This window comes from Oryzias latipes, chromosome 5 (assembly GCF_053564925.1).
Source record: "Oryzias latipes strain Hd-rR chromosome 5, Olatipes_Hd-rR_3.1".
NCBI classification, from domain to species: domain Eukaryota; kingdom Metazoa; phylum Chordata; class Actinopteri; order Beloniformes; family Adrianichthyidae; genus Oryzias; species Oryzias latipes.
In genome coordinates, this window is record NC_136241.1 from 34,855,482 (window position 1) to 34,877,500 (window position 22,019).

The window sequence follows — 22,019 nt, forward strand, 5'->3', positions numbered from 1 at the left end:
AAGTTTCTTTGGTTGTTTCTAACTGGATTCTTTAAAGCTGAGGCAGCGCTTTGAGTCTCATCTGCTGCCGTTTTTGGCTCCGTTTACCTGTCAGCCACAGTTTGGTTAGAATGAAACCTCCGTCTTTGGTTTGCCTGGATGTTTTTTTTATAACCTTCACCGCATACAAGTTAAACCCACGGGATCAGTTGTCCAAACAAATCTCTCAATTCTACAGCTTTTAGAAGTCAAAACTCCAGCTCTCAGGTGAGAGTGCGGCGTGCGTGTGGAGCACCTGGTGGCTGGTCAGCCCCTCCGGCATCGGGCTCAGCTGTGGAGGCGGATGCTTTCCCTCCGACACCACCACGTCCAGATATCCAGCATCGTCCTCCTCTTCTGCAGTATTTGAAGAAGAAAAAGCCCGTGAGACTGTTTAAGAGTGTGCGTTTGTGTGCGTCTGTGTGCGTCTGTGTGCGTCTGTGTGCGAAAGGCAGAGAAGGCGGCAAGGACATAGACGAAGAGGAAGGCAGCCCTCAGATCTCAGAGCAGCTGGAAACAAACTGCGACGCTCTAAGTTTATTACCTCTAAAATATGAAAAACTTGGGAGCTGTCTGAAGAAGAAAGGAGGAGAGCAAAGGAGTGGGAAGAAAAGGAGAGGCAGAGACACCTCTGGAAGAAAATTCAAACCAGTACTGTATGCATGCAGCAGAGGAGGCACAAACACAACCCGAGACACTCAGGCAACAACAAACAGAGTGGAGAAGAATCCCAGTTTGAGCTTTTTAAAACAGTAAAGGCAGGCATACCAGAGAGCTCCACTGTTCCAATTAGAGACTGTGGAGTGACGAGAGAGGAGAGGAAGCACAATGCAGAGCAGATTTCCCTCGATCAACACCCAAAAATAGCAGCACTGTCCTGTTTACCTCTTTATGACAGATTAGTTACAGCCTGACGGCGAGTTATCAGGCTGCTACGTAGCTCTTAATTGATGCAATTTAGTGGGAATGAACAGGTGAGTGCTGCTGAAGCTCCACGGCTCTCCTCCTTTTTTTTTTTTTTTTTTTTTTTTTTAACTTGTCCTGTCCAACAGCTAGGCAGACAGATGAGAGCTGAGGGCCTCTTGGGTTGGACATATTTTACTTTAACAAGAGGGGTTATTAATCTTCAGACAAACCAAAGGTATGTCTGAATAAACCCCTTTTGTAATTGAGGCCAAACTTTATTAATTTCAAACATGTCTGAAAATCTTTGGTGTTGGACCGGGCGGAAAAGGAAAGAGGGGAAGAAGAAAGAGGGATGTTAGAGAGAGGGGGGGTAGGGGGTGATAATAGGAGGGGAAGGGGGGTAAGACCATGAAGCAGCATAAAGCAACAAGTTTACTGGTTGTTAATCATTATGGTAAGGTTCAAATGTAAAAAAAAAACAAAACAAAAAAGGGCGGAGCCTGTCCACACACACACTCAAATGTTATAAACACACTTGTTAGTTGCAAAAATGTCCACCTGTCGACATGTACACAAAACAGATAGTGTTCACACGCATACTTATGCCTTAAAACCAACTAGTGTGAAATATTTCAGTCATTCAGTCTGTTGAGCTAACACCAGTGCTCAGGTGAGTGTTTATGTTCTTCTAAAATGGATGGTGGAACGTGAAAAGAAGGAGGGAGAGTGCCCAGCCATCCCCACCCCAAGACCCCCACCGCACCAGCAGCGGCAGCCGGATTCCCCCCAACACCACACGGGAACCGGCAGGGAACAACCGCCGCCCGGGCGACCAAGCCCGCCACCCAGGCCAGGGCCAGCAGGGCCGCCGCAAGGCCCCCAGAGCCAGAGAGCAGGGAGGCACGGAGGGAAAGAGGGCGCCGCCCCAGCCCAACCAGGAGAGCAGCCCCCCCGCCGCGCCGGGAGAACCCAACGCAGGGCCCCACCGGAGAAGGACGCCCACAGCCCCAGACGAGCACCCCACCACCACCCAGGAGTTCCGGGCATCCCCCCGCCCCAACCCCAGGTACGGGCCAGGACCCCCCAAGGGAGACCCACTCCGCACTCCAGGCAGCCATCCGCCCGGCCAACGGTTGGTCCAGGGAGGAGCGAGGCAGGGGCCCGCCGCCCCCGCCCAGGAGGGGGGAACCCCGGGGAAAAAAGAGGGCCCACAAGGGGTGTTGTAAATATGGCCCGACCAGGCTCGGCCACAGTTGGAAATTTGGCGGGGCCCAGCACTCAGGAGCAAGGACCAGAACCCACCCCCCAGGGACACGAACACCCCCGGCTCAGATGTAATGTGAACCCCCCCACCGCGCGGAGAGAGCACCGCCGGGCCCAGGAAGCCAGCACCCCGGGGACACAGCCGCCGTTGCAAAGGGGCCCGTACCCCCCACCAGGGAAGAGGCTCTCCTCCTCACACTTCATCTACCTCACCTAACCACACCGTCTACCTGAAAGCCAACGAGTTTGTCTCTTTTTATAGTTATAATCAATGAAATCTCTTTTTCCCAGAGCTTTCATTTCTCCCAGAAGGGATTTGAATAAAGGAAGACTTTCTGCTCCATCACTCTCAGACGCTACTTTGGCTCAGCTAGATTTATATTCAAACAACTGCCTATAATTCAAAGTGTCAGCCGAAAGGACTTTATAAAACCCAAACTTCATGACTCGCAGCTCCAAACAGCCAAACTTTTGTCTGCAGAGGCCCGCCCTTCCGATTTACCGATCTGATCGCGTCTCTGCAGGAAGGGAACTTTTCTCATGACGGCTATTTTGGTCCTCTCCAGCCCGTCCTTGGTTCCACTCCTCGCCGCCTTCATGAGCTGCTGAACCTGATCAGGAGGAGCACACAGAAACAACAAGGGAGCATTAGAGCTGCAGCCAGGTGTCACGCCGCGGCGGCACGACAACCGACGGCGCTCCTCTGGAGGAAGACGGAGAGAAGTGGGCTCATCATGAATCTCCCCATCTGTGACTCCCCGTGGGTCTCTGCACAGCCTCTAATCAGGGAGCCTGTGAGCCTATCATGGACAGATTATGGCACAAAGTGGGAGATCCACATCAGCTGCCTCGCTCAGTGCAGGAGAATTCGGCCGACCGTACCCCCCCCCCCCTCCCCCCTGCCCTGAGCTGCCCTGCAACCAGACTCCACAGACCCAGAAAAGGGCGGCTGTATTTTTAAACGGTGCCGTTTCAGGAAAGTAGGTCATAAATCGGGAGCGAGATGCACTTATGTTTATGTAAGCAAATGCACAGACGATGACTTAATAATTGCATTTGCTGGCTGTTACATCAGCGGGGAAAGAGAGCAGCAGACAGACGAATCGATCGTCTCAGAGCAGAGTCACAGTCCAGAGAACAGTTGGAGGGACGGCACGCCGTCCGCTAAGCCACTTGGCCGGCTGAGCAAACAGCTGCCGGGGATGATTGACGGTCTTACTGGTGAAGGAGGGCGGCGCCGGATATACCTTCGCCTCACAGTGGTGGCTTCCCGACAGCCGCACGGCCAGCTCGCGCCGGGTCCTGGCACAGCGTTCCCTCAGCCGGCACACTTCAGGGGAGCGCTGCCGGTGCGAAGAGGGGGCGGGCCCACGCAGAAGGGGAGGAGAGGGCGGAAAAAAGGGAAACAGCAAAGGTGAAGGGGAAGGCTAGAAGGCAGAAGAAGCAGAGGAACGCTTTGAACTGTTCACAAGCAAAGAGAGGAGAAGCTTTGGTCAAAGGGGGAGGGGGGCAAGCAGCCGGCCAGAAATGAGCAAACTCAGCTGCAGACCTGCCAGCTTCCTCAAACAAAAGCCCAACTTCAGGTGCGCCCAGTGAAAAATCAATCTGGCAGCTCTAATTAAAAACAATGTGATCAAGGCTGCGCCGTTGCAGGGCTCTGATAGTCAATTTCTCTTTCTTTTGCATTAATCGTTAGAGCGGTTCGCCTGGATTTTTCCTTTTGTTCACTGGCCTGGGACAGACCTGCCAACAGAACAGTGGGGGGGGGGGGTCCACACCACACCTTCCTATAATTACCCAAGCAAGTCGTTTTCAGTTCCACCTCTAGAAGCTTCTCTTTCATTTGTCGGAGCGCTTCCTGATTCGAGCGCTTCCTCGCTCTGCGGCCGCCACACGTGCAGAGCGGGAAAACGCATGGAAATGCATGCAGGGGCGGCTAGAAACGCATACATTCAGAACCACTGAGCCACAGATTTTGCCTTCTGCCTGCACGGGGAGGGCAGTGGCTGATGGGAATGTGCACACAGCGCCATCATGTGGAGGAAACAGATCTCTGGAGCAGAACAATGATTAGCAGGGGAGAGGTAAGGAGATCTAAAGGCTTCTGGAACAGAAAACGCCTCGTGTTTACTTTCATCCCACGGTGCCGGTATGGAGCCAGACAGTCTTCTATACATTTTTCATCTCCTTTACAGCTCTCTTCCCCATCTATACATTAATAAAAGATCCAGTAAGGCATAGATGAAATATTCTCCTTGATTCTTTTTTAACGAAACCAAACCAACTCGGGCTGTCATGGCGCCCTGAAAAACACACGGGGAAGACGGTTTGTGGCGTTCAGGTCTACCTTGCTCCTCGCTGGAGGCTTGGCCTCGTTATCCGAGTGCTCGTCGTAGCTCTCGAACTCGCTGGAGCTCCACCCGTTGTCTGGCTCCAGGGCGCCGTTGTCTCTCTGAACGTCCTCGTAGATCATATCTGCTGAGTTCCAGAGACGTCAGAAGCTGCAGACGGAGACTTTCAAAGCCAACGTGACCCCGCAGCCACCGACCTTCAGCGGGGGCCGGGGCGTCCTCACACGGAACGTCGTCATAGATGACCTCTGATGTTTGCGCCGCAGCTCCAGACTCGCTCAAAGCTGGTAGGAGACCTGCAAAAGGCAGCATCAAAACGTTCAAAAAAGGACATTTCGTTCCTCGTCTATCGTCAGTCCAGCCCCACGCTGTGCAGAGACGGCCCAAAGTTCTGAAACCTTTATTCCTCACAGTTTGGATCTGAAAGTCTGCAGTTCCTCGATCTGTCACACGTCTCGTGAGCGTTGCCCTGAAAGCGTCTTCGGCATGGCGTACGGCAATTGTAGCCACCTCGTTGGAGCGATTGACCTCCATTCCGTCTCCACGCTCGGGCGGATTTGTCATTAACTGCTCTGAGAGGGTTTCAGCCTAATTTACCACAGCAAGCCGTATTGATTCGGTTTAAAGTGTGATTTGTCTACAACACTTTGATCTAAGGCGTGAACGCCAACAATCACTGCTTTCAGCCAGTCTGAGGACGCACGCCAACCCCGTCACGGATTATTCCAGCTTACACTACAAACGACGTTGGACAGGCTCAGAGGTCGCAGACTATTGACTGTAACTCTAAACCGACTATTTTAGCTCCAGTGGAGGAAACAAGTGTTTGAACTCTTCCCGATGTTGAAGGTGTGCCCACTAAAGAAGAAAATGACAGTCTGTCATCCTAATGGAAGTGAGAGACAGAAAATCACACAAAAAAGAAAGTCAAGAATCATACTTTTATTTGCTTTTTATTGAGGGAAGTATTTGAACCCTGAAGATTTCTCTCTTTGTGGAGCAGCACAGAGGTCGGAGGTTTCTCTGATGAGCAGGTTTCTGCACATATCAGGAGGAATTCTGCTCCACACTTCTTCACAAATGACTTCTAAATCGTTCAGATTTGGCGGCTGTCGCTTAGTAACTCTGAGCTTCATCTCTCTCCGTAGGTCTTCCATGGGACTGAGGTCCAAAGACTGGCTGGACCACTTCATTAACCTGATCTGCTTCTCTGGTTGTCTTGTCTGAGTGTTTTATGCTCATCATCCTGTTGGAAGACCCGTCCACCTCCTGTTTTAAGCCTCCTGGTGATGGGAAAGTGGTCTCCACTCAGGATTTGACAGTACATGGCTCCGCCCATCCTCCCATCCTCCCATCCACACGGCAAAGTAGCCCTGTGCAGAAAAGCACCCCCCAAACCATAATGTTTCCACCTCCGTGCATGAGAGTGAGGATGGTGTTCTTGGGGTCTTCTTAAGCGGCGGGACTTTGCCAGCTCTGCAGTATATATAAAGTATTACCAGTGGTTTTCTTGGTGACTGTGGTTTCAGCTGCGTTGAGCTCATCAACCAACTCCTGCCGTGTTGGTTTAGGTTGATTCTTCTGTTGTCTTGGTGACAGAAACCCCAGCAGGTCAGACCTGTAGGTGGTCATGCTATAGGCCTAAGGGTAAGTAAGCCTGCCCTCGTTTCCCATCATCCCTTTGGACATGGGTCTATCTGTCTAGAAGTGGATGCATCAGAATGGAGCAGAGCAGGGAGCTTGTCGCCCACCCAGCAAACTTTCTACGTTACAAAAAAGGATATTTATCCAGCAGCATTTTTTCATCTGCTCCTGATTCACAACAATTGAAATAAGTAAATACTCAGAATTGCAATTTTTAAGCTGAAATGTCTTTAAACTTGTCCTCCATCATCAGAAAAATGCCACAAGAACATGTTAAGAACATGTTAAACACACAAAGTGGGAGTGGGATTTTAAGAGGGCAAACCTACAAAATCCGCAGGGATCAAATTCTTATTTCCCCTGCTGTATTTCTTGCTTATGTTTTTTCCTAGTTAGATATTCAGAGATTCAGGCAGAAAACATGGAGTGACTGTTCCTCCCGGGAACGAGGCTCGTTCCTCCTGAAAATCTGCACCCAAACTTCTTCTCACCTTGTTTTCAACTTTCTACAGCGGCGCAGAACCACTGCAGCAAACTCACAGGGAGCTCTGGGAATCCAGACAGAGCTCAACTTTCTGCTAAAATGTGCTCATTCAAAAATAATGCAAATGATCGTTAGTCCAAACAGACTCAATATTAAAAATAACCAAAGGAAGGTGAAGCAGTCTGTCAGCAGAGGGAATCCGTCCTCCCTGCAGGTTCATATCATCCAACCATGATGTACATTACAAAGCAGGACGTGGAAAAAGCTTCATAGCATTTTTCTTCTTTGACAATCAGCGAAAAAGGGAGTAAAGTTAGCTCTAATTTTAGACATGCGGGGGTCGGTTTAATAATCAGCAAAACTGCTCTCCATGCGGTAAACACACACGCATGTGTGCAACAATGCATCACAGGAGGGAGGGACATAAAACAACATTTTTGCAGAGCTCCTTTACATCTTTCATTTCAGCGCCTCCCTCGCATAACAGCAGCTCTGCTGACTGAGTCCAAATCCAAAAGCAATTTTCCTCATGGAAATGGATCTCTATTGATCCCCATCCTGAATTAATTGGATTCACGTCATGTCCGAGCAGAAATCAAATCACGGCAGAAAAATATGCGTGTGTGGTTATGGATTTGGATGAGTGTGTGTCTGTGCGGGATGCATCTTTATGTTGGCCTGGCCTTTCACTGCTGCAATCGATGAGCCCACAATGACTACAGACGTGTAATGCGGCGCTGTTGACGCCTTTGATCAAGGTCAGGACATGCGGTGTGACGCCCTAACAAACTACAGGTACGGTTTCTGCTGCCAGAGTCGATACGCCGCCGTCACAGCCTTGTTTACGCATCACTGGAGGCCCAATTGGTTTTTCCATCAGAGCTGTCTGCAGACGGAACGCCACGACACACGCGAGGAACGAACGGACGATGCTGTTCCCTTAGTTTTACTCTATCGATATATCCAAATCCTAACAGATATCTGTGTCCCAACAATTTGGTTTTGTACCTTCAGAGACGTCTCCGGGGTCGGAGCCTTCTGCAGCACTTCCTTTGCAGGGGCCTGGATCCGCTGGCGGCCCCCCAGGAGCCTCCTGGAGCTGCTCTGCTGCCGGAGGGGCTGGAGAAGCGGATTCAACCGCTGCTGCTGCTGCTGCTGCTGCTGCTGCTGCTGCTGGGCTGGAAGGAACCCAAACATCAGCAGAGTTAAGCCAACGCTGACCATCATGAGATTCACTACAGGTTCATCTGAGGGAGGGGGGACACTGGTGGCATCGGAGCATTCGAAAACAAACTCCCTAAAGTCTGACAAAACACATCCAGCCACTGTCAAACAACATTTCTTCTTTTTTTCTAGGAGACAGGACAAATCTGGGAGGAGAAGCTCCGTCTCTGTTTGTCAGGAAATGGACGGCGAGGAGATCGGTGAGGGGGAGAGAGCGTTTTTATTTGTCTTATTTGACTCTGGGTTCCTTGTTCTAGACTGTGATGCAGTGAGCGGTAAGTCAGGGGAGCTTGAACCCCTTAGCCTGGCAGCTACCGGCTTCTACATGTCCACCGAGGACTGGAACAGGAGATGAGGACGAGAACGGATTCGGGTCCACCAGATGAGGAGGTCTGGTGGGTAGTATCCCTGCCTAAGTACCCTTTCTTGCCCTTCTGAAGCTGCGTTCAGGTGACCGATGTTAATAAAAAGTCTATATAACTGGGCGTATATCTGTTTCAGGCTTCTCCTTTCAAAACTCTGGCGTTCTTGAGTCGCTTCGCAAGTTTTTCAGGCCGTTTTTGGGCTTAACAAACAAAATACCCGAGCATCAAACGCACATTGGAAGTTAAACCAGTTCAACTTTGACCTATCACAGACTAATTAGCTACTCTGGTAGCAACAGTCCAGTGTGACCACCATACGCCAAATGCATGTTAATGCATAGTTTTTAGCAGAACTTTTATGATTTTCCTCTTTATGATGTTTTGTTTTTATTAAGGTCTCCTGTTATTTTAAATGGGCTTAAATGGACTCTTGGTGCTTTGCAGAACCTCAGACTCTAACTTTTAGAAGGATGTAAGGACATCATCAAGGCATTTCTACATAAACATTTGTACATAAACAGTTTTTATCGTCTTCACAGCTGATCAGAACTGCAAGAGTGCCAGAAGAAGATATTCCTCCTAGTCAGATACCTGGAAATTTAATAAAGTTGTGCATAAAGACAATAAATCCAAAAACATTCATATTTAAGGATCAATATTTTCATGAGAAACTCTTGAAAAGTACAATCTTTCAGATTTTTTTGGTTGAATGCTATAAAACCTTCAACCATTGTTTCCTCCTCATTGTTTCTCTCTCTTTATTCTAGAATCTTCCTCCATGTTTTGCAGCTTAACTCCTCCTACAATGTTTCATCTATTTTAACCATTCAACTATTCAAATGTTCAGCTCTTTCAGATTTTTCCTGCTGTGACTTTTGGTCCTTCAAATCCTTGAACTTTTCCAGATATTCCAGGATTTCTGCCTCCATTGAAATAAATGGGGAATCTTTGGTGCAGAAGCTCGCTGGTTCGATACCCGGCTCTGGCATTTTTCACAAACATATTTATTTTTTGTTATTGTACTGTTTTCACTTTATATTATTATATGGTCAACTTTAATCATTTCTTTCTTTTTATTTGCCAATTATTTCCTTTTAAGTTTTATTTTCATGCAGCAATATAGCATTCAATCCCGCATTTTCACAGTTTTCCTGTTGGATCTGAGCTATGCATGCTGGGAAATACACAAAAATCCCATTCTCTAAACTTCTTAGGGCCTTGAAGGGGAGAACTCTTAAAAAAGACTTTCGGGATTTTGAAACTAAGGCTCCAATTTTCAGACAAAACTTTGAAACTTTCCATCATTTTTTTTCTGTTGGCACCAAACCGCTTCCAGCTGAAGATAACTCCTCAACTCATTATCTGTCACGCCTGCAGCTCGCTGTAATCAATGCTGACGTTTTGAATGAAAACATGCCCCCCAACCGGCATTCAGAAACACTCCAGAAAAATGGCTGGGGAACATCTTGTTGACACAGCAAACACTGCGCCTGTGATGGCGCTTCCCGAGAAAACCCGTCCACCCCCACATGGCTGATACTGTGACAGGAAGTAACACTAGGGGAGTCCCATCTACACTAATTAAATATGGCCTCCTTAACATCCCAGAGACATTTGTGTCGCCTGCAGCAAACAGTCCAAAAGATGGTAAGACAAAGAAAATGTGCCAGGAAACCGGCACGTCTTAGGCTTTGGTCACATGAACGGGTCAAACGTCCCTGTGTGGGTGCCGCTGGATCTTTAACTCTTGTGCTATCCTAGGTACTGTAACATTGGGAGAGGGGTCATTTAGAACCCACAAGACTGAACCTTTTTTCTTCAATGATAAGTACAGACCAAATGTTTGGACACACCTTCCCATTCATTTGAATGAGAAGGTGTGTCCAAACATTTGGTCTGTACTGTATGTGATCTCCACTGGTGTCCATGGATTACATGAAATCCTCTCCACCTTTATCCACCTGTGTCATGGTAGGGATATTACATCAATTAAAGGATCGGGTCTTCTGGACCCCATAGGATAGCACAAAGTTGATGGGAGTGCAGGTGTGTCTCGCAGTTTCCTTGAGGCGCATACGACCACCTGGAGGAATGCCATGAAAATGGAACGTACCATTGTCGTTTGTGTGGTAAATGTAAGGATAATAGAAGAACTTATGACGTCCGGGGGAAGCCGTCGTACGGCGTCTTCTCACGGCGTCAGGTGTGAGTACTGACTCCTTACTGAGAGCGCAAATGCCGCATGCACGGGGCGTGCACGTGTCATGTAAGTGTCTGTGGGACGTCCACAGCCACTACACTCTGTCTAATTTTCTAATTTCCAACAGTCGGGCTGCAGCAAGGAGCGTGCACGTGAACAGCACTAACGGGTGAGGGGTTGGAAAAATGAAAAATCTGTATGTCACACCTGTGTCTCACCTACTTCACCCTTATTTACGTCAGGAGGTCTGCGGGCGAAAAATACTCAAACCTTTACAAAGGTGCAAAATGTTGTAGTTCTAGAGGTCTCAGTGAACCCGTACAGAGAAAATGCTCATCTACATCTTTTCTCCCCCTTCCGACATGCTGCAGGCGAAAGGTCGTAGTGAACACTTCTACAACACGTAAGGGAGCAGTAGGTGAGATAAAGGTCACGTGGTACAGATTTTTTCATTTTTTCCAACTCCTGTGAACTGCCCAAGGAGTCCGTTAGTGCTGTTCACGTGACACGTGCACGCTCCTTGCTGCAGCCTGACTGTTAGAAATTAGACAATCAGAGTGTAGTTTGTGAGGACGTCCTACGGCCACTTACGTTTCACGTGCGCACATCCGCTGGCGGCAGTCACATGCATTCAGTGAGGAGTCAGTACTCCCACCTTACTAACGAGTAGAGTGTGCCGTAAGGAAGCCGTAGGTCGTAAGTGCGTGCAACGTTCATTAGTCTTACAAAAACTTCACGATACACCTACCACACGCAAACAATGGTATGTTCCATTTTCATGACGTCCCTTAAGGGAGTCGTACACCTGCGCTCCCCTTAAGATGCAGTCGCTCCTCCCTACGACCCTCCAGGAGACCCCCCATATGATGAAGGCTTCACCCTCACGTGTTGTTTAAGTGTTCTCTACGACCCATCGCCCGCAGCATGTCTGTAGAAAAAATGTGCATGAACGTTTTCTCTCTACGGGTTCACTGAGCGGTCTGCGACCTTGATATTTGAAGTGGGTCGCCTGCGTGCCCCATACAGGTTTGACCATTTTTGCCTGCAGACGGCCCGTTTCCAGCCGTAAGGGCAGTTAAAGGTAGGACATTCATCTGTCTCTTCTTTTTCCCCAAGCTGTGACACTAAATGGAAACACGAATCAGAAAGAAAAGACAGTAACATCTGCATTACTTCGTATATGTCCTATGTTGGTTGAAAATCCAAACTTGACCGTCACCGAGGGCGCCAAATTTTTAAAAACCTTCTGAGACGAATGTTCTCTGAGGTGGCGGTGATGCAGACGCAGTTTGCCATGTCCTCATATCTGAAAGAAGATATACTACTCCTGCAGAAGTGGTAATAAGAGCTCCTGATAGCAGTCATTTGGTTGTGCTGGGGTGTCAGGCTGAAAAACACGGCCCAATTTCACTGTGATGTGATTTTCATGACGCAGGACCATTCATCTCCATGTAAAAGGACAAAAGTGATCTCCACCCACATAAAAACAAAAAAGACCTATTTGTCAGCTCGCTTCTTACCAGAAACTGATCTCTTGTCATGAAAATTGCCTGTGTGGAAACAAAAAGGGCGTCTCCAGGACAATGACGATACACAACTTGTCTGGCTGACTGTGTGCATTCATGTCAGGGTTGAGTGATCTGAGGAGTGTAGCCATCGATCCAGGCGTACCGCTGCACACCCCCGACCGCATTTTATCTGAGCCTATAAGGCCCAGTGAGTCATCACGCTCAAGGAGGGAGACGGCGCTCATTTGTCAATGCAAATGGCAAAGCTCGGGGAAGAGCACGGCCCGGGATGGGAGCCGCCTGAATGCAAATCTCCCGCCGCCATCTGTTTCGACTCCCTGCAGCCGGACCGCGCCCCTCTACCTGGCTTGGCCCGCCATCTCCTGCAGGAGACGCTTTTTTTTTTAAATGCACAAGGATTATGCTGACCGCACCGGCGCTCCTTTGTCCTCGGGTCATAAATCTTCTCCGTGAACATCTGCCCGACCCTCATGCTCAACCGTCCTTCCCACAATGCTTAGCGGCGCAGCCTAATTGGTTGAATGTTATAAAGCATCATTTAATGCATTCTACGAAGGATTTCTTTATTCTAATAACTTCCGCCGTTTTTTGGCGCGTAACTCCTACAATTTTCCAGCTATTTTAACCATTCAACTATTCAAATGTTCAGCTCTTTCAGCTTTTTCCAGCTGTGACTTTTGGTCCTTCAAATCCTTGAACTTTTCCAGATATTCCAGGATTTTTGCCTTCATTGAAAAACATGGGGAATCCTTAGTGCAGAAGCTCGCTGGTTCGATACCCGGCTCTGGCATATTTCCCAAACGTATCTTTTTTGCTATTGTGCTGTTTTCATTTTATTTATGGTCAACTTTGATCATTTCTTTATTTATTTTGCCAATTATTCCCCGTTAAGTTTCATTTTCATTCAGCTTTCAACCCTGCTGTTTTTTTCTGGAAATGCAGCTCCTTCTAGTTAACCCTTTATATTTGATCTCTTCTAGTTATGGAACTCATCATTATTAGTGGAAACAAGTTATTTTTTAGTTTCTCTTCCAGTCTCCCAACTGAGGCTACAAGGTGAGAGATCTTTAAATAAACGCGTTTCCATCCTGCTCGCTACTTTAAATCCTTTTTCCTGCCAGGCCAGAAGTCCACAGTCGGGCAGAAGCAAACATCTGCCCCCTAAGGATTTTTGATGCATTGGTGTTAAGTCGTCATGGTAACTTCGGTGTTAATCTTTTCACTGTCCTAACTCTGCGCTGTCACTTTAATGAAAGCTATCCATCAAGGGGTAACGAGTAAGTCAGAGGTAAGGCAAGCATCAAATGGCGCTGAGCGCATAAATCTCACAGGAGATGCCCTGGGCTGTGACGGGCTGAGGCGCCGCCGTTTGCAGAGCCCAGGAAAAAAAAGCCATATTTCTGCAATAACAATCATAAGGTAATTTTGGCGACATTATTCTGAAACTGCTGACAGGTCTGGGGAATGTGCTGACAGTTTTAACACCTATATTGTGGAAAGTGCTTTTGATAGCTCTTCTTTGAAAGGCCAGACTGTTGACTGTACCCAAGAGGAAATGTGCACTCAGCAGAAATTTCCCTGGATGAGGCAAATGCAGAATAACTCCCTCGGCATGTAAACACACTGCTGCGGCGGACGCGCGCATGCACGCCTGCGCAGGCGAGGCAACACCTGTCTGCAGAGAGCGCCAGCCTTCTTCAACACAGGAAAGCCCAAAGGGGTGCAAATTCTAAAGTTAACCATGACAAGGGGCTTCCTGGAAACTAGGATGGAGTAGGGACATCGGAGCGAGGGCCTTCGACCACGGTGGAGTGTGGAGGCGGAAATGGCGTGCGTCCAGCCAAATCCTTGTCCTTTGCTTCAGAGGAACAAACGCTGGTGAAATACACTGAACTGAGAGTAGCCAAAGGACTAGAAATTCTTGTCAGTTGAGTCTGGTTCTCACTGCTCGGGTAATTAGGTCGGCTGACAGTCTGAGAGGCGGTTTCTGGCCGTCAGCTTCGGGGCCGCGGTTCTCCAGGTGACTTTGACGGTTGACCTCCTGGTTAAGGGGGGGGGGCAAACAGACACTCGCTTTGAGGAATCAATAAACTGCCACATGCTCATTTACTGAGCCGAGGCCTTGAAGCAAACTGGCCTCTTGGTTGTACAAAAAGCTGATGCTGGCTTGGATCAGCATCGAGGTCGTTGTATTTATGCAGTCAGCTCCACCCACAGGCGGGAGGCAGCGTTGTGTGGTGGATGAGATGTGGATTTATGCACAGCTGTGAGAGGGAATGCCGGGAAAGGTGCAGGTCAACAATAGTTGGAGTTCAGCCTTACTCACATCTGTACAGCTGTTGGTGGATTTTTGGGTTGTCCAGGCCTGTAAAGCGTCATAGAGAGACCCACTCCCATGAAAACGGTGCCTTTTCTGATGGCTGAGGGCATACGCTGACATATGGGTTCACTACCACCTTCATGTTACATGCAGGTCACCTGTAGGTACAGGTTTGACCACTTTTCCCCCACAAACACCCGTCTCCCTCCACCTGTGTGGACAGTTGGGACGAAGCTGTGACTCAGATTTCATGAGCCCAGACCTCCCCACCCACCTGAACAAGCACTGGTTCAGATTCCTGAAGCAACTGCCAATCAAACTTAGTAATAGCTAGTAATCAGAGAATATTTAACTCACTGTTAACATGTTTGAATTAAACTTCACAATAACAATAAAGTTGTTAGTAGCTGCTAGAAGTTGAAGCTGGGGTAAGTACGGTGCTCTGGGGTTCTGTCCTCTTTTCTCATCTACTTCTACCCTTCCTCTCTCCTCTATTCTTGATCATTATTCATCATTTAGTTCTCTATGCCTCTGCTTGGTGCAGTGATTCATGCATTGTCCCTCTGTCCCACTTCCCCCCGGGGAAGCAGAAGGGATTCCAGACTTCAGTTGGCTCGTCTGTGCTCTTACACTTGGTGTAGACCCCATCCTGTCTCTGGCTCGTCTGGCGCCCCCAGCCGTCCCCCCACTCATCTGGATGAAGCTCGTCTGCTGGACTATTTGAACATGTGGTTGTAATAAGTTAATTAAGTTAAGTTAATTTCTCTCTAAGAGTTCTGGTCCATCGCCTGTCCGTCCTGGGGGAGGATCCCTCCTTCACGTGGACCCCCCTGAGGTTTCTGCTTTCTATTTTAGGAGTTTTTCCGAAAAGGAGGGTCTAAGGGCAGAGATGCCCAGTTTAGTTTAGTCTGTTTGGACATTACCTATTGAATTCTATGACTTTCACATTAAAGCTGCATTTGTTGGCTCAAAATTAAAATAAAAAATCAATCCACCAAACCGCTTTTTGCCTTTCTACTTCAACACCGCTCAATCTGGGACATAGTTAAAGCCAAAATGCAATGAGTGGATTGCATTTTGGATTTCACATCCGCCGTGGGAATAGGGTCGCATAATTCAAAATACCATTTTCTTAATCATTTTAAATAAGTGACAGAATGAGTGGCACTGAAGAAGAAAAAGAAAAAGCGGTTTGGCGGATTTTTCTTAATTTTGAATCAACAGATGCAGCTTCATTTTGAAAATGAAAAAGCATTTCTGGTATTGACTTTTATTTTCAATTATACCACAGAAATGCTTCCATGCAAGTCAGATTACTTGATGGGAAAAGCTGTGATCTATTTTCAGATTGGATTATTTTTGAAATAAACTTATGTACTTGCCTTATGTCTATGCTGTTCAGAGACAAAGTTCTTAAAGTATTATTATGAATCCACTGCATCTTATTTGAGGCAGGTTGTCATTTATTTTGAAAGGTATGCTGCTGTCAAAACTTAGGTTATAGAAATAAAACACTATCAAAATTCAGTTATTGTACAGTTTTAAAAGCTTCAATTTACAAAAGAATGGCTTGATGGCCATAATAATAATATGAATGAATCGTATTTATCTAAACAGTAAAGTAGGACTTTGGAGCTCTTAATGGGTTCTGGTCTGGAACAAAATGGCCCAAATGGCTTTATGCTGTATAGGTTGCAGACCCCTGATCTATTGGAGTCCTGGGAGGATTCCACCTGAAAAAAAGCAACTCTCTTGCTAGAAAAAAAGGTTTTTTTTTTCTGCAACGCTGTTTTCAAAAACCAGCAACTTCAGAATAAAAGCTCAAAAATGAAAATTATCCAACTTTTTTTTAAGTTTCTATGCTCACCTTCTTTGAAAACCTAAACGAGGCATTTGGAGCCACAAAAAAGTGTTCCGGACGTTATAAAGCACGAAAATGTGGAGGCAAAATAAGGAGAGAGCCTTTCAACCAAAGAGCGTTCAAAGTTCCTCACCTCTTCAAAGGTTCGCTGAAGGAAAACATGTTTTCCGTTCATTGTCAGCTGAATTCAGGATAAATCTAGTTTTTAACGGCGGTCGTTTCTTCCAAAAGAAATAATGGACAAATACAGAAGCAGAGGTACAGAGTGAGACGGCGCATAAAGAAAGGTGATAACACTGACAAATGATTAGCCGTGTTTCTGTGGCTGCAGCTGCCGCTGAACGGCGCCTTTCATGACAGAAGGTTACGGTCAACAGAAGCGGCCCGTGGGAAAACCAAACACTGCAGAAAGAGCTCCGTCAGAAGGCATCGGGAGGAGAGGGAACAGGAAGAGGCGGGAACATTCTGACAGGGGTTTCTGCACACAATGATCAATCATTTTCACCAATTATTCATAAAGACAGAAAATCATGTCAGTCATTTTCAGGAGACTCGAGGGAAGTCATTTCAGTTTCATCTTTCTGTGAAAATTTAGAAATGTCTCATAAAAATCTACTAAAATACATCAAATATATCTGACAATTTCTAACATAAATAAAGGAATAAATGAGTGAATAAATAAATAAAATACATTTTAAAAAGATTATTTCAAATATCAAATGTTATCCCATTTTTTGCACATTTCCCATAAGTAAGTCATAACATAAATTATTTAAAGCAATTGTTATCTCAATTTCAATTTAATGTGAAGTTAAAAAAAAGAAGCTGCAAGTATTTTATGGGATAACTACGAAACCATTTCCATGGATTTCGCTCCGTCTCCATTAGTTTAGTGTTTCATGATGATAAATGCAGGAAAATATACAGCCATAAATGTGAATAAAGTCACTCTGACAGCCGTTCTTGTTTTGCTATGATCATTTAAAAAAAGACAAAACTCTGATTCCTTACTTAAAAAATAGTTTTTGTCTATTTAACTGAGCGATCGTCTTCTGATTTATTTTTAAAGAGTTCCCAGTCGTCTCAGTTATCATGATGCTGGTTTTTAGCCTAAATCTAAAAACTGAGTCATTTTCCAAGACATAGTTTCTGCAGAGCGGCAGGAGTTCATTAGAAATGTATCTCTTAGGTTGTGGGCGGGACAGTTGATGCAGAGCAACTCCGCCCCTCTTCCCCTCCCTGTTGCTCGGAGCAGAGAGCTTGTGACCCCACCCGGCGTCATTTCTACGTCACGAATACGATCTTTTTCAAACTTCATTCTTCCGTCTGCTGCTGATTCACAAAGATTTGAGTAAAGAAATTCAATTTTGAGCTTCATTTTGTTTATAAATGTCCTCCATCGTCAGAAAAAACCTTTTCAAGACACCATTTACATCAGAGTGGGTCTTTACATGGACTCGGTTCTGTAGGAGTTTAAATGATGGTTCTGGAAAAACGCTGCAGTCAGAAGGAATAAAACGCTGGTTTGGATTAAACACAGCCGGACTAAACGACAGAAGAAGAGAAAGCGTCCTTGTGAGATGTGTTTGTTTTGGATTCGTGCTTCGCCGCTACGATCCTCCACTACGAAGCGGAGAGCAGTTGGACTTTTGAATGATTCGTCTGCTGCTGGTACGTAAACAAAACGGATTCTATAAGCTGAATGCGTCCTGATGAGAAGCGGAAGCCAGTGATTTCCCCGTAGAAATCCATCAGCAGCATCTCTCCGTCGGTGACGTGCCGTCTGGCCTCTAGAGAAATCTGATGAAGCTAAACATCACAGCATCTCCTTCCAACAGGGACGAGTTAGGCTGCAGAGTAAGCATGACATTTTCCCGGGCATAATGACATAATACTGATGTGTGGCGGTGCCGCGTTTACTTTACGCACCGCCGTTTAGTAATTCCCCTCCCACTGAGAAAGGAATCAGAGGCAACTTACCAGCTGGATGATTCAGCGACTGGAACATCTGTCAAAACCAGGAAAACGACAATCATGAGTCAAACAATTCCACACAAAATAGGAAGCAGCTGAATGCTGACAGAAAAACGGGGCCTTTCGGGTTTTCTTTCCATCTTCCTTCATGCTCTGCAAACCCAGATGGTAAAGAAGCAGGTGTGCTGTTACACATGACGCACACGTCACATGCCCTATTTTTTAGAGTACAAGTCACTTTTTTTCATGGTTTGGGAAGGTCTACAACCCATACTTGTAAGCAACTTCTTATGTGATTTTCCACCATGAAAGGCTCAAACAGCCCTTATTTTCCTGCTTACAACCACAAGAGGGCACTGTAGGCGTGTCCATCGGTATTCCTACTGACAGCAACGCAATAGAAGAAAGTCGTCCAAACCAAACATGGAGAATCTTTTTGTTCTCCTGAACTTTATGATATTTTTTTTTTATTTGCATCGAGGCGATTCAATTCTTGTTTTTATTTTTTCCTCTTCAGACTAATGCAGAACAGCAAGAAATCAAACTGGGTCACAGAGACGGACGTACCGCTAAAAATACCGTCATTCCGCAGTAGATGTTAAAGATCGCAGTAAGAATAAAAAGCGTCATCCGTGTTTTCCTTGCATTGTAAATGAGATAAAAAGGTTGACCTGCATCAAAAGAGGCAGTGGACGCGAATTTGGTGCGTGAATCGCCTTCGGCGTCAACGCAGCATTACGCCAGGCTTGGCGCATTTGTTCAGAACAATCACACTTATACTCCAGAGCGACTTATGTATGGCTTTTTTCTCTTGCATTATGCATTTTCGCTAGCCCAATGCTAACATATAATGGAATTTCCCATAGGACGGCTAACGCTCGTTCAACATTGCTGACTAAACGAACAGCTTTATAAACTCACAGGCATGAATTTTCAAAACTCATTACAGGAAACCTTTCTATAAAAGTAACAGTTTGTGGTCTAAATCACCGTTTTTTGCTCAAATCGTCTGGAATAGTTGCTATAGCGCTAGCTCCACCTAGTGGCCAAATGGAAACGCCCTCCAGGAGAGGCAGAACATCATGATTTGCACATTTTTGTTGGAGCTTCTCCTTTTATGAACTGTATCGGATTAATATGAAAATCTTCAAAACATATAGACTATTACTGTATTTCTATGCAAATAAGTCTAAATGTGTAAACCGTGAAAATTCAAAGTTGAATTGAATCGAAAAGAAATTGTGAATTGAATCGACTCTGGAGATCGGTGGTGATACTGAGCCATAGTTATACAAGTTTTTTTTTTCTTGCGACTTCCAGGAACTTCTGGGGTTTTTTTCTTTTGTCACATTATAATCCAAAAAATAAAATTGTGCACGGTGGCGCACTGGTTAGCGCTTTTGCCTCACAGCAAGAAGGCCCCTGGTTCAAGTCCCGGCTGGGGAACCTAGACAGAACATCAATGGGCCTTTCTGTGGGGAGTTTGCATGTTCTCCTCGAGCAGGCGTGGGTTCTCTCCGGGGTCTCCGGCTTCCTCCCACTGTCCAAAAATAATGCTTCACAGGTCAATTGGGAACTCTAAATTGTCCCTAGGTGTGAGTGTGAGAGTGAATGGGTGTGTGATTGTGGCCCTGCGACAGACTGGCGAACAGTCCCCTGCCTTCGCCCACAAGTGGCCGGGATAGGCTCCAGCAGCCCCGTGACCCCGAAAGGAAAAAAACGAAAGAAGATGAATGAAAAAAGAAAATGAATACTCTGAAAAATACAATACAAGCAATCAGGAATCATCTCTAAACTGCTGTTAAAACTGACTTCTCACTCCAAAAATGAGCAGAAAACCCTTTAGATCCCCACTAAAGAGTGGTACCATCAAGGTGGTACTTTGTTGAGCGAAGGACCTGAATCCCAGCCACTACTACCCCCACATCCTCCGTTGCATAACAGACCTCCACTATGCATTATTATGATCAGCCAGAATTCCTCCGTGCATCTCCACTGTGGCCCACTTAACGGATTACCACACACAGACTTGCTAGAAACGCTTTTTAATTAAACACTAATCGCCTCACTTTGTCCAACAGAACTTCTCTGAGACATAAATCTCCCGGTTTATCTGGGCGTGTAATTAACAGGGCCTGTTTGGCAACACTATCCAGGTAGTAAATATATCATACTTAGACATAACTTGATCCAATTAAAGGGGAAAGTTAACTCCCCGCGTGTCTGTCCGCCTAAAGCAACAATCAAATCATGTTAAGCAGAGATTAAAACAACATTCTGAACCTGCCCCGGGGTAACTGATACGATTACAGGGGGCAGGAGCCATTTTATTGAGGACCAGTGATTGCACTGTGGAGAAGTGAGTCCTGCTTTTAACGACACCCAGGAGCCTCTGAGGACCACAAGGAGACGGTGGAGCTTACAGATTTTTAGTGTTTTTTTATTGTATTTATATTTACCGCCCTGTAATTTGCTGACCCGGGACCAGAGTTACTGATTTCCTTTCACTTGTGGTGAAATGACAATAAAGATCCTTGACTCCACTAAACAGACTCAGATGAACAAAAACAGACAGTGTTGAATCAGCTGTGAGGACAAAAAAGAGAAGAGTTTCCACTCTTCCTCTGCTGCTTTTAGTTTGTGTTGAAGAATTTATTAAGTAAGGGATGGGGGTCATTTTTTTATTTTTGGTAGAATGAGGTCATCCCTCAGTCCACCCACGCCCACCCTAAACCCACATCTCTCTTTTTATAGGACTTTTTTTAACATGTTCTTGATCATCCTTTTTTTCCTGTACTTCAGTACAGGGCGTAAGTTATAAACTGACCAATCAGATGCCTCAATGAAAGTGGGTGGAGCCTTCTGGCCCCCACATCCAAGGTTTAAACCGTTGGATTGACAGATTTTAGGTAGCTCGCGTTTAAGTGGTAAGGGGTGTGGCCTTCCAACAAGCTCACTCCTGATTAAAGAGAGAGTGGTTGCCATAAAAACGCTGACTAGTGCCCAGAAGAAATTTCCCAGAAGTCTTAGCAAGAAAACCAGTCTGCATGGATGTTCGCTTTAGGTTGGGGAATATAGACCACAATGTGGATTTCTCGCCGGATTTGACCTGAAAATATCGCCAATCAGATCAAACCATAAAGGTTACCGCCCCCAAGAGACAAACACTTTTTAAATTTCCTCCAGGATTATTAAATACCCTATCCATCCATCCATCCACCTATCTATCCATCATCCATCCATCCATCCATCCACCTATCTATCCATCATCCATCCATCCATCCATCTATCCATCATCCATCCATCTATCCATCCATCCATCCATCTATCCATCATCCATCCATCCATCCATCCATCCATCCACCTATCTATCCATCATCCATCCATCCATCCATCCATCCACCTATCTATCCATCAGCCATCCATCCATCTATCCATCATTCATCCATCCATCCATCCATCCATCTATCCCTCCATCCATCCATCCACCTATCTATCCATCATCCATCCATCCATCCATCTATCCATCATCCATCCATCTATCCATCCATCCATCCATCTATCCATCATCCATCCATCCATTCATCCATCCATCCATCCACCTATCTATCCATCATCCATCCATCCATCCATCCATCCACCTATCTATCCATCAGCCATCCATCCATCTATCCATCATTCATCCATCCATCCATCCATCCATCCATCCATCTATCCATCTATCCCTCCATCCATCCATCCACCTATCTATCCATCATCCATCCATCCATCCATCCATCCACCTATCTATCCATCATCCATCCATCCATCTATCCATCATCCATCCATCCATCTATCCATCATCCATCCATTCATCCATCCATCCATCCATCCATCCATC

The 22,019-nt window shown here is 46.2% G+C and overlaps 1 protein-coding gene across 11 annotated transcripts in view; it reads right to left on the reverse strand.

Annotated features, from left to right (window-relative positions):
- The window catches only part of arhgef10la (Rho guanine nucleotide exchange factor (GEF) 10-like a), a 176,789-nt gene that overhangs the window by 138,009 nt on the left and 16,761 nt on the right, over window positions 1-22,019 (reverse strand). For 7 of the 11 annotated variants that reach the window (XM_023955303.2, XM_023955300.2, XM_023955301.2 and 4 more), the window contains exons 3-9: window positions 18,146-18,173; window positions 7,675-7,844; window positions 4,736-4,834; window positions 4,535-4,662; window positions 3,435-3,530; window positions 2,690-2,798; window positions 275-375 (exon numbers count right to left, since the gene is read on the reverse strand). In XM_023955303.2, coding sequence (XP_023811071.1) covers window positions 275-375; window positions 2,690-2,798; window positions 3,435-3,530; window positions 4,535-4,662; window positions 4,736-4,834; window positions 7,675-7,844; window positions 18,146-18,173 — 731 coding nt within the window. The remainder of the gene's footprint in view (window positions 1-274; window positions 376-2,689; window positions 2,799-3,434; window positions 3,531-4,534; window positions 4,663-4,735; window positions 4,835-7,674; window positions 7,845-18,145; window positions 18,174-22,019) is intronic. The other 4 variants (XM_023955304.2, XM_078947783.1, XM_078947786.1 and 1 more) reach the window with 3 other exon arrangements.